Raw genomic sequence first — 15,424 nt, forward strand, 5'->3', positions numbered from 1 at the left:
GAAGGCTTACAGGAAGTGACGTCATTCAGTAAATAGCGGCCGCTGCATAGGGAGACACGTGGTCTGAAGGAGGTGAGTGCGCGGGGCTGTATTCAGACTGAGTGTCGCATGCGTTATATTGGTCCTTAGATGTGTGAATGGCAGAGCAGCCGATATACTGCTAGTGGAGTAATGTGTGCTGTATAGCATGGACTGTGTGTGCACAGATATATGGCACTGGATACAGTGATAGTGAGCACAGTATAGGTGACACTGCAACAAGTGTGCAATAGACTGCGCCTACTATGTATACAGCTCATATGGGGAGGAATGTATTACAATGATCATTATATATACTGTCCATAGGCCACCCGTGCTAAATACACCTGCATTATTAAAGCTAATCAATAAATGGGTATACAAATCAGCCCTCAGGTGCACTGGAGGCGGGGCCTGATATGTCAGATTGGGCTACAGATGGCTGTGATGCAGACAGACACAAATAAGAGTCCATGTGCTGCTAAAGCTAAGACATTTTGCAGCCATTTTACAGGACACTCATAGCACCCGTGGCTGACTAAATGCACATCAGGCCCCGCCCATGTTGCACTTCCAGGCTGCTTTGCATATCTATAAAAAGATTAGTGTGAACCACACGTGACCTTCCTCTTAGGGTCTATTCACATTGAGGAAAATGGCGCTGAATTTTCAGCGCTGAAAAAAAAGCCTATGGGTTCTGCTAGCGTAAAATTCCACCAGTGGAAAAAAAAAAATAACAGAACCCATTGAAATCAATGGGAGGAAAATAAAGCGCCATTTTCCTCCGTATCACATGTCTGTTATACTGTAAGCAACAAATATGCTGGAACATTAGGGCAGATTAATTCATTCGTTCAGGCAGACACAACCTGCGCCACATTTATAAAGAGACACTTTTTTTGCCGCAGTCGTCTAAATGGCGGGTTTAGGAGGGGGTGGGGGCGTGGCTTACACTCTGACACATTGACAAATTTACTGATAAAAATGCTAAAGATTGTGAAAAATCTATTTACATTTATTGTATTAGGGGCTGCGCTGTGTCTGACAGGTTCGTGGGGCCTGGAAACGGTTTGGGTTTCTCAAAAAAAAAAAAAAAAAAAAAGGTTTAATGTGCAAAAGTACACATAGCGCTGAAAGTCACATGGTATCACCTGCATATGCATCATATGCAAGCAAGGTTCGAAGACGGGCTAGTCAAGAGGGAAATGGGCATATCGAACAATAACAGTGAGAGGGAGCAAAACAAAGACCCGTCCATATCTCCCATGCAAATGAGGAACAATGGATCCTAAAAGATCCATGTTATAAGTAAGAAGTAGAACTTAAAGAGGACCTTTCACCATATCCGGGCACAGGCAGTGTTATATACTGCCAGAAAGCTGACAGTGCGCTGAATTCAGCGCACTGTCGGCTTTCCCGATCCGTGCCCGGTGTAAAGCGCTATCGGTCCCTGTACCGTAGCGCTTTACAGTCAGAAGGGCGTTTCTGACCATTAGCCAGAGACGTCCTTCTGCCTCGCAGCGCCAATCACGCTGTGCTGTGGAGCGGGGAGGAACTCCCCCCTCCCGCTCCTGATAATGCTCGTCTATGGACAAGCTGTGTGAGCAGAGGGAGGGGGCGTTCCTCCCCGCTCCACAGTGCAGCGCGATTGGCGCCGCGAGGCAGAAGGACGTCTCTGGCTAATGGTCAGAAACGCCCTTCTGACCATAGAAGAGCTACGGTACCGGACCGTAAGCTCTTCACACCGGGCACAGATCGGGAAAGCCGACAGTGCGCTGAATTCAGCGCACTGTCAGCTTTCTGGCAGTATATAACACTGCCTGTGCCCAGATATGGTGAAAGGTCCTCTTTAAAGGGGTTCTCCAGGATCATTTTACATCCCTGCACTACTCTAATCACCCTCCCCCTCCTACTTTCTAAATAATATTTATCAAAAATGTATATTTACGCCTATCCCTAGGGTGGTCACATGACTACCCCAGGGACTCCTGATCCACCTCATTATACTTACCATCCAGGCTTCTTCCGGCAAGACGGCTCCTCCCTCTGTAATGAGTCTGTCTGTGCGCGCTCTTCTCCACTGTGCGCACCGCCACCGCTGGTAATTCACCTCTACTGCGCTTCCACGCATGCACAGTAGAGGTGGATCATCGCTGCTGAGGTAGAGGAGCTGTCTCACCGGAAGAAGCGTGGAGGGTAAGTATATAATATGGGTCAGGGGTTGGGCTGAGTAGGTAAGGAAGGACAGGATAGCTAAAAAGACAGGGAGGGGGGAGTAAGGTGAGAAGGTTAGTGAGGACCTTACATAGCAGGAGACACCAGCAGCCCCCTGAGACACCCCGAAATAACTCAAAAAATGTTAAAAGGTATATGGGTGCATTTATTAACCCATTAGTAGCACTAAGACACTTTAAAAAAAAAAAAACTTTTTTTGCCCGGAAAACCCTCAAAAGCAACTGGGGGAGGGAGGGGCCACACGGTGGCTCAAGGGGCCACACGGTGGCTCAGTGGTTAGCACTGCAGCCTTGCAGCGCTGGAGTCCAGGTGTTCAAATCCCACCAAGGGCAAAAAAACATCTGCAAGGAGTTTGTATGTTCTCCCCGTGTTTGCATGGATTTCCAACCCATATTCCAAAGACATACTGATAGGGAAAAATGTACATTGTGAGCTCTATGTGGGGCTCACAATCTACATAAAAAAAAAAAATAAAAAAAAAAGCAACTGGGGGAGGGGTGGGATAAAAACAACAAAGGTCGGAGAATAAAGAGGAGTCAGTCTATATTATTTAAGTGGTCAGTGTGGTGAAACCCCTTTCTATCCTTTCTGTAGGTGATAGGCTATCCTGTGCCAGTTAGGGTCACCATGGTATTCTTCTGCTGCAATGCCTGTGGCGAAACACTAAAGAAAGGACACGTGGAGAAACATCTCAACATGTGCCGGAACTGCCGATGCCTCTCTTGTATTGATTGCGGTAAAGATTTCTGGTATGTCCAACTAAACGCCATGTTGATGGGAATCATAGGAACAGCTCGATGTCGGAGTGTAAGATTTAGTGGAGTATTGGATGCTTAGGTCCAGTCCATCCAGTAATAAGACTAGACAGGTAACATTTGTGGTTATAGTTTATTCTTCTGTGTGTGTTACAGGGGAAACGACTATAAAACCCACCTAAGGTGTTTGACTGAGGATGAGAAATATGGCGGCAAAGGCTTTGAAGCAAAAGCCAAAAAAGGGGATGTGAAGCAGCAGCAGTGGATCCAGGTGAGTGTCGGCTTTATGGACATGTATTACCCATTGTAGGTGATAAAACATGTCTTTCGGAAACCATGCCACACCTGTTCGGAGGTTGTGTGTGGTATTGCAGCTCAGCTCATTTTAGGCTACCATTACTAAAGTCTGTTGCTCTCATAGGATGAAAGAAAAGGACATTAACTGTAGCTGAGTAACAGGCACGGGCGGGGGGGGGGAGGGGATCCCTGTACAATCCCTTTAAAAGGCATCTTAAAGGGTTTATCCAGCTTTTCAAAATTGATGTCCGGTAGGAAAGGACAATTTTTAGATAGCCTGGGACCGTCACAGATCAGCTGTTTCAACTTTGGCATGAGCTGTGATATTCACCTGTACTTTTAATAGCAGCCATAGAGAGTACTGCAGTGGTTGTCCCATAGACTTGAATGGGACACGCTGCTGTATGGTGAGGGAGCACTGCGGCTCATCCATCTAGAATTGATGTCCTGTCTTATGGATACTATTGAAAAGTTGGATAGCCCCTTTAATTTTGTGGTGTCTTTTGCTACAAGTTTCCATAGGACAGCGGAAGACACATCTAGAAGATCTAACTGTACTGTTACCAAATCTACCCTACAATTTAAATGAGGCTTTGTCCTTGTCTCATGCTCCGCCATTGTCTCTTTATTTGCTGAATATACAGGTTTGCTATTACTTTATATAGAATTTACCTTACGAACTCTTGTTCTTTCCCAGAGGATTCAAGAAGTAATGAAGAAGCCGAACATTAGTAACAACATAAGGAACATCTTAAATCAGATTAGTACATTTGATAATGTTCCCAGAAAGAAGACAAAATTCCAGGTAGGTCTTCATATGACACATCCTGTGCAATAGTGCAGATACCTTTTTACTACCATATTATAACAAGTTCCAGTTAGCAGTCAGCAGGGGGTGCTGTGGAGTTGGCCTCAGCTGTATGTCCCCGAGTCAGGGTTTACCGCAAACATATCTCCAGTAAATATATGTCCTTAAAGAGTTTTCCCATGAACATAACCATGTATAAATTTGTAGACAATTAAAAGGTACTCATTTTTGCAAATATAAATGATTAATAATTTTGCAACATTTTAAAGATTTTCTCTAATCCTCTTAGTGGTCTCTGTTGAGTTGATCAGATGCCAATGGATATGACGTGAATGTAGGAACTTTCTATGGTCTGGGCCTTGTCAGAAACCCAACCATGATCCCTTATTGTGTCCAGGTTATCTTCTCATACATGTAGTGTCCCCTCCTGATAACCAGCCATGATGTCCTTATTGTGTCCGGGTTATCTTCTCATACATGTAGTGTCCTCCTGATAATCAGCCATGGTGTCCTTATTGTGTTCGGGTTATCTTCTCATACATGTAGTGTCCTCCTGATAACCAGCCATGATGTCCTTATTGTGTCCAGGTTATCTTCTCATACGTGTAGTGTCCTCTTGATAACCAGCCATGATGTCCTTATTGTGTCCAGGTTATCTTCTCATACATGTAGTGTCCTCTTGATAACCAGCCATGATGTCCTTATTGTGTCCAGGTTATCTTCTCATACATGTAGTGTCCTCCTGATAATCAGCCATGATGTCCTTATTGTGTCCAGGTTATCTTCTCATACATGTAGTGTCCTCCTGTTAACCAGCCATGATGTCCTTATTGTGTCCGGGTTATCTTCTCATACATGTAGTGTCCCCTCCTGATAACCAGCCATGATGTCCTTATTGTGTCCGGGGTATCTTCTCATACATGTAGTGTCCCTACCTGATAATCAATTTTTTTTATTGATTCAATGGTGTCATTTGCGAATCACCTTAGAATTTGGTGCTGGATTTGCATTAACAACCAGTGCATTATTAAATTAAATGTCTATATGTATACCATTAACCCGTCTCCAGTGTCAGACCCTGTACAGGATATAGACACTGATGCGGAGGCCTCTGTCCGCTGCATAGCTGCCGTGGCGGAGTGCTGCAGCTCTGCCCCATTCCAGGTAATAGCAGCAGAGCTGAGCTCTCGTGCCGGCAGTTTGGGATGGGACTGTCCCACTTACACTTGTCACTGTAGACCAAGGTGGATTACAACTTGTTTCCCTTGGTCATGCAAGTAGCACGGCCATCACCTGAGGCATGTTTAAAGGGTTTCTATCATTAAAATCGCATGTTTTCTTGATCACATGTAGGAATAGCCTTAAGAACGGTTATTCTTCTCCTACCTTTAGATGTCTTCTCCGGGCAGCCGTTCGTTAGAAATCCCGGTTTTCTTCTGTATGCAAATGAGTTATCTTGCAGCACTGGGGGTGGTCCCTAGCGCTCAAACAGCACTGAGGGCGCCCCCAATGCAGCGAGTAAGCTCTCCAGCGCTGCCTCCATTTTCTTGTGGAACAGCCTCTCCCTGCGTCTTCTTCCTCCTGGGTTTCAATCTTCTAGGCATGCACAGTCAGTTCTGCCATCAGGCCTCGAGCAGAGCCGACTGTGCATGCCCAGCACACACAAGAAAATGGCCGCTTACATAGCTTACTGTGTAATCTGTGATTTTAATGGTAGAATCCCTTTAAATTGCTTTACATGCCTCCTATAATTCTGGTAGTTTTCTTACATCTTGTATTTACTTTCTCATACTATTTTTTTTTTTTATTCTTGTTTTTGTTTTGTTTTTTAGAATTGGATGAAAAACTGTTTAAAAATACATGATCCAACTGTACAGGAAAAAGTGTGGGAGATCTTCGCAGAAGCTACAAGTCATGTAAGTTTTAGTAGAATCGATGTGGAATGTTATTTTGTTTTTTTCTGTGACGGATTGAAATATGGAATGCCGAAATCTTCACCACATTCTGGGAGATTACCATGAGGGTTTACCAAAATCCAACACTATGAGTTTAGGAGTCCAGTGGGCGGTCTGGATCAGTGATAGTCTTTCTTGAATTAGTGTTACAAAGATAATCGGCAGCCACTGAGTAGGACCGCCCACTGGACTCTTAAGCTCAGAATTAGCGGACATTTTGATTACTAAAATAGAATATATATATCAATCTTCTTGGCTTTTCCTGCTCTATAACAAACTGGCTGCAGACTGCATTTCAGCTGGGGGGTGGAGGGGGACATCTCTGCCTGATTTATCCCTATACTACCCAACAGGCCAACTTTGATATTTACAGTCATGGCTCATGCCCGGACCACTACCAGGTACTGAGTCCCATCTAGCTCATTATATGAGTATGACTAACTTGTGGCCAGTTCTTGAAAACTCTCAGCTGTTTAGGGGAAGACTGTTTCCCATTCATGTCCTGGCGAATAGTTGTGGGCAAGGCAAGAGTCAGCTTACACTGACATCCCAGCTGACACTCCACTGTGGAATAATCCTGGCTAAACTGAGCTGGTTGATCTGCCTGATGTCCAATCCTGGTCACCATCTGAGATCTCCTGCCTGGATAACTGATACGACCAAAACGTTCTTAAGACGCTGGACTTGCCCAGGTTTACATACTACACCAAATATACAGTACTTGTCACCCTCCCACCTGCGTAGACTAGAATGGGTGCCCCACTTAGGCTGTCTTAGGTGTTCTTGCACTCTCGCAGATTTTTGGCACATGATATAGGACTGTCCTGTTATGAAAAGCCTGTCCCTATGTCCCCAGAAGTATGACTATTCGGCGTATTGAAGAGGCATGGTTACACTCACCTTAGAATTTTCTTACAGGAATCTTTATTTCTAGCCATAAAAGCCTTAGCTCCTCGCCCTCCCTCAGTATATATGGGGAGGAAACTGGTTAACTCTATACTTCCCTGTAACCAGATGGTATACAAGGGGAGAGGCTGCCCCCAGAAATTTCAAAAAGTCTGGAGACCATGATGTGACTCACCAGTTCTTTTTTTCTTTACCTTGCACAACTTTCAATAAAAAGCGTTAAAAAACCCCCCCAAACTGTATATTTTCAGCATCCTTACCCAGTTTCATATCCTGTAACTTTCTGATTTTGTTGCAGCAAAAAGATGACACCAGTAATAGGGAACCAAATCCATCTAACACTGCGGTGGTCGAGCCCACACCTGAGACGTCTGCAGATGCAGAGGAAACTGAGAAGAAGAAGAGCAAGCGAGAACGGAAGGAGGAAAGACAGAAGCAGAACAAGAAGGAGAAGAAAGATGTAAACTCAGAGGAGCAGCTGCAGAATGGCACAAAGAAGAAGGGAAAGAAACGGCAGATGGAAGATGAGGAGAATGGTAATGATGATGTCATCGATGAGGAGGCGACAGGAAAAAAGAAGAAGAAGAAGCGACGGGAGAATGAGGGTGAAGATGCCGCAGAGAATGGGCACGAGGAAGCTCCAAGGAAGAAAAAGAAGCGGAATGATTCAGAAGGTACAGGTCTAGTATAAAGGGGTCTTATGGATAGGCATCAGTGTTTAAATTGGATAGTTTTATTACTAACACTTTAACTTTCATTTACTATTTACTTAGCTTACTTCTATAGCACCATTATATTCTGCAGCACTTTACAGATATCGTCAACCTGTCCCATATAGGACTCACAATCTGAATCTGATGTGTTATATATACTGCCTAGGAATCAATGGTGAAGCTGAAGCAGTGCCACCGCCACTACAAATAGAGAATCCTTGGGGGTCCAATATCTGGGAGCCCCTTGGATTACCTAAGGTCATTGTAAAGAGAGGTTGTCAATCCATAAGTCCCCCAGAAAACCCCTTTACATGCATGTTTATTGCAATGGGGAGTTCTGTATAAGGCTACAATACGGTACTCAAAAGATGTGTTGTTTTTGTTTTGTTTTGTTTTGTTTTTGTTTAAACCAGAAGTGGCTTTACCAGAGAGAGGAGTATAAGAGCTTCCTATAGATTCCCATTCCTCTTGTGCAGTAACATGCCTGATCCTACTTTCCCCACAACAGCAGATCTTTATCTTGGGGGCAGTCACATTAGATTGCCGGCCGACGTTGGCTATTTCAGCCTTAGTATTGACTACCTAATACTTACACTGCTTGTCAGTACAGTTACAGGCTCTGTTCTTCTTGCCATGTCGTCTACAATCCCCCTATAATTATACAATTTGACGGAGATGACCAGAGCCCCAAATTATCTGTGACTGATCATATTGTATTAGGATGAGAACACGTCACTGTCATACACAGCCTGCGTCAGATTGTTCATGGCTGTAAGCTGTTATCAGCGGAGGAGAACACATATATTCCTGTAAAAGGTTGTACCTATCTGATAGTGATGGCATATTGCTAGGAAATATTGTGTGAGGTTTATTAAGAGTCTAACCTCTGGGCGCTCCACCAGTCCTGAGTATAAGTGCTGTGGTGCCCGTCACGGTATAGCGGTGCCCTGGCCACCCACTGTGCACAGAGCTGCAGCATGGCACCAGTCAATTGAGTGAGGCCGGCTGTGACTCCCTGCACAGTTGGGTGACCAGAGCATTGAAGTGTAAGAGGAAACGTAGCACTGAATGAGTCCTGTCGTGGATACTAGCAATATGTCTTAACCCTTTAAAGAGACCCTATACATTTTAGGTAATAGTTATAAACATGGTGGCTTGTAACTACATAATAGTCTCAGATCGTATCTAAGCTTGTCTGTATATATGGATAAGGCCTGTTTATAGGCTTCTCCTTACCAGTGACCAGTCTATATCACCAGCTACCTTGTTCGATGTGTTCTGTTAATTTAAAGGGGTTTTTCAGGGATAGGTTATCGGGGTTGTCGGGGGTCCGACACACGCTAAATGTAAATTCCTTTAATTCTGTATCCATATTGATCTTTATTCCAAGTAGAAGTGAAGGAAGAGGAGGCCGACGAGAATGGCACTGATGAAAATGGGCAAGAGGATGGCGGTAAACAGGGTAAGATAATTTTAGCTGCAAACCACCAAGGGTATATTAAAGGGGCTTTGTTGTTAAGGACACTTGTTTCCTATCCATAGAATAGGGGATTACTGTCCAATCGTTGGGGGTCTGACCACTGTGTCCCCTAGCAATGAGGAGAGTGGGGGATCCAAAGACCCCCTAAAACCTTCTCGTGAATGGGGTGCCAGCAAGAGATTGCAGCCTCATAGCAGTGAATAGAGCACCAGTCCACCCACTCCCGATCTCCTGAATGCTGGGGAATTTGGTGGTTGAACCCACAGTCATCTTGAGATTTAGGATGGGGGACATATGTCACAACCCCTTTAAGACTGTCACTAGCAGGCAGCATTTTCCTGCAGCACAACTCTGAATTTTTAACAACTTGGCAAAAGAAGGTGACAATTTGTTTGAAGAAAAACTGTCTGACAACCAGGACGGCTGCCATCACAGCTCCTTTAGTGTTTGTCATTCTTTTTTTTGACTCCAGGACTGACTGCAGCTGATGTTATTCCCTTATGTTTATAGGTAAATTTAACTGGAAGGGAACCATCAAGGCATTGCTGAAACAGGCACCTGACAATGAACTGCCCATCAAGAAACTGAGGAAAAAGGTAACTGTACTCTCTGGACTTGTATTATGTGGCGTCTGTAGTTAAAGGGGTTCTCTGGGGTTAATGCTTTCATGGCCTATTCTTAGGATAGGCCATAAATACCTGATTGGTGGGGTCCAACAGCCATCTCCTATGCTGATCAGCTGTATGGAGCTGCTTCTGTCTTATACACAATACAGGACTGCTCAGCGTCATGGCTGGGAAGTAAGGAACGCGCTACGGACAGTACTGTCAGGAGGGCGTTCCCAGCTAGATTGTCAAGAACGCCCTTCTGACAATGAAGAGCTAACGGTGCTGATAGCTCTTCCCCCGGGGCACATAACGGGAAAGCCAATAGTGCGCTGCCCAAGGACAAAAATATGCAAATCTATTCTCCAGGGCGTAATTAGGATAACAGTGCCTCTGTATACTGCCCTCTAGGGGCAACCCCCTTAACATCATGCATGACTCAGTTAATAAGCCTACTGACATGATGCGGGGTTTATTGCCAAATTAGTATTTCTATTCCAAAAGGAACAGATTCCCAGCTATGGACAGCGCTGTTTCGGTCTTTTGGACCTCGTCAGCATAGCGCAGGGATACTAGTTTGGCAGAGTGAGAGACTATAGACCAGGGTCAGGGGATAATCATACACATTAGGGAGAGTTTGTGCCTACATAGGCGTACGGAGACTTACAAGTCATTCCTTCTCCGCTAGGGATTCTGGGTAAAAAATATGCAAATCTTTTCTCCAGGATGTCATGAAAGGTCCTCTTTAAGGAGGACCTGTCACTACAATGAAAAATGTCATTTTATCATATATGCAGAATGTGGGCTTCATACATATCATGCAGTGACCTCTGTAATGGGGTAGAACCAAAATGTATCTAGTGACAGGTCCTTTTGGACCTGGCTGTTGTAGTCACACATCAGATGTACAGTATATACAGTGACATTTTCTGCTTGGTTTTTCCTGTAGGTGATCGCACAGTATTATACGATCTCTTCGGAGAAGCATCGGTCTGAAGAAGAACTCCTCGGGACCTTCAACAAGAAAATCCGAAACAATCCAAAGTTTAGAGTATTGAAAGAAAAAGTTAAACTTGTGAAATAAGGACAAATCTGTTTATTGAAGCCTAGTTTATTAGATTTGCGTTATTTTATGAGTTGTATACTGTTTAAATTTTGGGGGAATTGTTTTTTTTCCCCTTTTCAAATTCAGATTTTAAAGGCATCTTGTGTCATTGAACATGGAGCGTGTTATAGAGCAGGAGGAGCTGAGCAGATGGATATATAGATGATATAGTTTTGTGGAAAGAGATTACTTCATGTAAATCTCTGCTCATTCTGGGTTTAGGAGTCCTGTGGGCGGTCCTAATTAGTATCTGTAAAGGAAGGGTTGCAGTTACTGACTAGGACCGCCCATTGGACTCCTAAGCCCAGTTTGGGTAGAGACTTAGATTGATAAACAACGGGTTGTACTTGTATATCAGACTACTCGGCTTCTGCTCTATAACATGCTGCTTGCAGGTTGTACTTTCAGTGTGACAGGTTTCCTTCTGATGCGACATTATGACCCAGTTCCTTTTGTCTCTTCTGTTCTCCTGCAATTCATTCCTGCTGATATCAAAGGGGTCCTTCACACTGCAAAAAATAAAGGGGAATTTGAGGTGGACCACTGCTTCTTCATTTTCGGTCCCTCTGGGTCTCCCCACAGCCTTCCGCCACTTATTAGGCCGAGATAAATCGGAGTAATGAGCGGGGGTTTCTTATTCTGCGGATCTGCCGCTGACCAGCCACCGATTCCACAGCAAAATTGAGCAGCGCACTTTTTATTTTTTTCAGCATCTTGATCCGATCAGGGCGGAATCTGGCACTGATTTTTAGGCGAAATCCACCTCAAAATCAGAGCCAAATTCCGCCACGTGAATGGGTTTTTTTAGTATATGGCAGGTTACTTAGTAAGGGCTCACTCAAAAAAAAAAAGAAAGGGGCGTTACATTTCGCCTTTGGGATACAGTTTTGATTCCGTATGGTTTTCATTATTCGTTCAACACTTACAGTTTGGTTTATTGGGTTTGTAATGTTCTGCCTTGGGGCCAATGACGCTGGCACAGTTGGAAGTGTCAATGTTCAGAGCTAAGGTTATACATGGTTGTACATGTGTACTAAACGTTTTAATTAAAAAAGACACAAAACCTCATGATCTTCGTTTTCTTATTATTATACCAATATTACTCTTATTACTTTTATTGCTATTATGATTATTACGATTATTATTACTCATGCTATTACCATTATTGCTATTATTATACAGAACCGCCGTAATATTTCGCAATACAATATACATTCATCAGTTACTTTACTTCTCTGCTTCGGATGCCATGGTGTGTAAATCCTGTGAGGATGGTATAGTAGGGGTGCAGCTCATCATCAAAATAGGGTAAGGCAGGATTTTTAGGGTCAGATGAACTGGTTACTGCTCATCATAAAGCTAATATTCCCAGGTTTATTTTCTTTCTTTTTTTTTTTTTTTTTTTTTACTGGAGTCTCTCAAGTTTAAGTTTCTTGGCAACAACCAGCGGCATAGGAGGAAGTATACATGAAGCCATGGACCCACTATATAGGGCTGGTGGTGGTATCATGATGAGGGCTCTCAATCTGACTCCATTGTAAGAAGGCACAGAATGTTGCTTCGAGAAGTTTTCCAGGTTTTATAGTTACTGACTAGGGTTGGGGCGATCTTGAGATTTTAGGATAGTTTTTAAAATCTGATTTCCGATCATTTTCCATCCGAACCCGATCCCAATTCTGATCCTAATGCAAGTTAATGGGATTGAAGGCTTCAATTTTTGGACTCCACGCTGTGCAGTGATTAAAAAATCCGCCGGCTACTTAGTCCCCTCTGCTGTCCGGTTACCTGCGCAGAACCGCTGCCGCCTCCCCTCCCTTTGTGTATGCTGCTCCCCGGAGCTCCAGCCTGTTGTTCTCTGTCTGTTTCTCTCCTCCCTCATTAAGATGCCGGCAGAGCGCAATATGCGCCACACTCTCCTAAGCCACAACAAGCCCCACCTACTCCCAGCATTAGTAATACTAGCCTAGGGAGGCTGGGGTACGCACGGCGCTCTGCCAGCACGTGAATGAGAGGGGAGAGGACCGAGAACAACAGCCCGGTGGTCTGGGAGCGGCAGCAGTTCTGTGCAGGTTAGTTGCAGGTAAGGGTTGAGCTATCGGGATCAGAATTCCCTTCCCGATCTTTTTTTAGGTGGAATCAGAACCCGATCGCGATTGGGAAATTTACTTGATCGGTATCCGATCCCGATCGCTCAACCCTATTGATGACTTATCTTTAGCTTAGACCATGAAATAAAGACTAGTAGGGCTCTTATACCCGGATACCCAGCCAATCAGCTGTTTGATGGGACTGCAGCATTCATGTGAGCGCTCAGTACTTACCACGCATAGGGCCATATGTTTGTATAATGACTATACTTAGTATCGCAACTCAACACATTCACTTGGATTGGATTGAGCTCTGATGAACATGACATCACATGATCTGCGAAACGGAAGCGGCATGCAGGGTGTGCTGCTGCTTCAAACAGCTGATCTGCAGAGGCCTTGAGAGTCAGTTATCAATTGATAACCATACCTTATAGATATTTCATGAATTAAAAAGGCCTGGAAAAACATCTTTTTATGGTTTTGGAGCCATGTAGGGTTTTCTCCTGGCTACAATGATCTGCAAGGACCTGCTGATCAGTAGTGGTCCCATGCATCAGGTTCAGACTCCAGCTGATCAGCTGTGTGAAGAGGCCAAAGCTCTTGTACGACTGCCATGACCTCTTCGCTCTTTACATTGCCTAAGATCTGATTCATATTGGCCATGCAATGTAATCACAGTCTTGTCCCATAGAACTATAAATTTGGGGCATGTAAGTGAATGGGGGTGCAGCTATGTCCACAATCCTCCTTTATATTTGGCTTGTATAGTAGATTAGAATGTTAATATTCCAGTTTCACCCTTCAACCTGGGTAGGGATCGTGAATCCAGTCGTGTCATCTGAGGTGAGCCATTGTTTAGAAGAATTTTATTAAGATATCATAATCTTCAAATTAAACTTGATAGAGGAACATTGTCATTGGTTTGTAACATCTTAAACAGGCTGTGTCACTTAAGAAAGGATTAGAGATGATAATAATCCAGAAATAATCTGGGAAGGAATTTCTGTCTACTGTTATTGTTAAAGAAAAAAAGGTAATTTAAAGGGGAGCATTACTTCCTAAATCCCCCCCTTGAATTCCTGCAGATTTGGAGCTTTTCTGGCATTAAAGGCAAAACCAAACTTATTAGGGGCTACAAATCAGATAGCTGAGGGGGGTCCGACCGTCAGGACCATCAGTGATTAAGATAACAGGGATCCAACAGTCCCCTCCGTCCTAGTGACTACCCTACTATTCAATTCTAATACAGGTAGCCAAGTACAGCACTCTACTAGTCCCATAGAAGTGAATAGTGGCCACGTATATGCAATACTGCTCCATTCACATGGGCAACGCTGCCGTACCCCTGCATCAGACACTTCTCTAGGGGATAGGTTGTGGTGCTGCGAAAACCCCTTTTATAAGTATTCAGTTTCCCTGCTGCGCCCTCTCAGGGGGCATTAACCCTTTCCATTGCCGTTTATTTAATTTTTTTTACTTCCAAAAGTCATAACATGTTATTTTTATATTCACAAAGCTGCATGAGGACTTATTTTTTGTGGGACAAATCGTACTTCATAGTAATGTGCCATTTAAAGAGGACATTTCATGGTTTGGGGCACAGGCAGTTCTATATACTGCTGGAAAGCCGACAGTGCTCTGAATTCAGCACTCTGTCGGCTTTCCCGATCTGTGCCCCAGGTAAAGCGCTATCGGTCCCGGGACCATAGGTCTTTACAGTCAGAAGGGCGTTCCTGACAGTCTGTCAAGAACGTCCTTCACCACAGCAGCGGCTATCGCGCTGTACAGTGTGAGCAGGGAGGAACGCCCCTTCCCTCTGCTCACAGTGCTCGTCCGTAGACGAGTATTATCAGGAGGGGAGGGGGCGTTCCTCCTCGCTCACACTGTACAGCGCGATAGGCGCTGCTGTGGAGAAGGACGTTCTTGACAGACTGTCAGGAACGCCCTCCTGACTGTAAAGAGCTACGGGTCTTTACCCGGGGCACAGATCTGGAAAGCCGATATAGAACTGCCTGTACCCCAAACCATGAAAGGTCCTCTTAAATATTCCGTACAATGTATTTGGAAGCTACAAAAAAAAATCAGAATGGCAGGGATTTACAAAGAAAATGCATTTGTGTCATTTTTATTGGGTTCACTGTGCAGTCAAAATGACACGTTACTTATATTCTGCAGCTCACTATGATTATGGAGATACCAAAGGTATAGTTTTGGTTTATTTTTAATATCTTAAAGCCATGAATAGTTCAGACGAAAATAAGAAACTTTATAATATACAGGGTGTCTGGAAAGTAAGTACACAAAATGTAAGGGTGGACTTTAGCTGGTATATGAAGCGTTTTTTATTAATGTACATGTGACCAGAAATGCACGGTTGTGGCGCTGCAGGTAGACCGAGATGCCGGTTTCCTATCCCTCGCTGCGCCATGTGAAAGGAGAAACGAAGAAGAGAAAGCG

The 15,424-nt window shown here is 44.2% G+C and overlaps 1 protein-coding gene across 2 annotated transcripts; it reads left to right on the forward strand.

The window, feature by feature from the left end:
- The first annotated feature begins 9 nt into the window (after positions 1–9).
- LYAR (Ly1 antibody reactive) lies at positions 10–11,863 on the forward strand. 2 transcript variants are annotated; one of them, XM_075260829.1, is made up of 9 exons: positions 10–72; positions 2,848–3,002; positions 3,165–3,279; positions 4,003–4,110; positions 5,946–6,029; positions 7,273–7,648; positions 9,081–9,149; positions 9,678–9,763; positions 10,722–11,863. In XM_075260829.1, the coding sequence occupies exons 2-9, from the start codon at positions 2,881–2,883 to the stop codon at positions 10,854–10,856; spliced, it is 1,095 nt and encodes a 364-aa protein (XP_075116930.1). In that variant the 5' UTR covers positions 10–72; positions 2,848–2,880; the 3' UTR covers positions 10,857–11,863. The 2 variants fall into 2 exon arrangements, with proteins under 2 accessions (XP_075116930.1, XP_075116938.1); XM_075260837.1 differs by having other exon boundaries at positions 9,084–9,149.
- Positions 11,864–15,424: the final 3,561 nt, after the last annotated feature.

This window comes from Leptodactylus fuscus, chromosome 1, assembly GCF_031893055.1.
Source record: "Leptodactylus fuscus isolate aLepFus1 chromosome 1, aLepFus1.hap2, whole genome shotgun sequence".
Taxonomy (NCBI): domain Eukaryota; kingdom Metazoa; phylum Chordata; class Amphibia; order Anura; family Leptodactylidae; genus Leptodactylus; species Leptodactylus fuscus.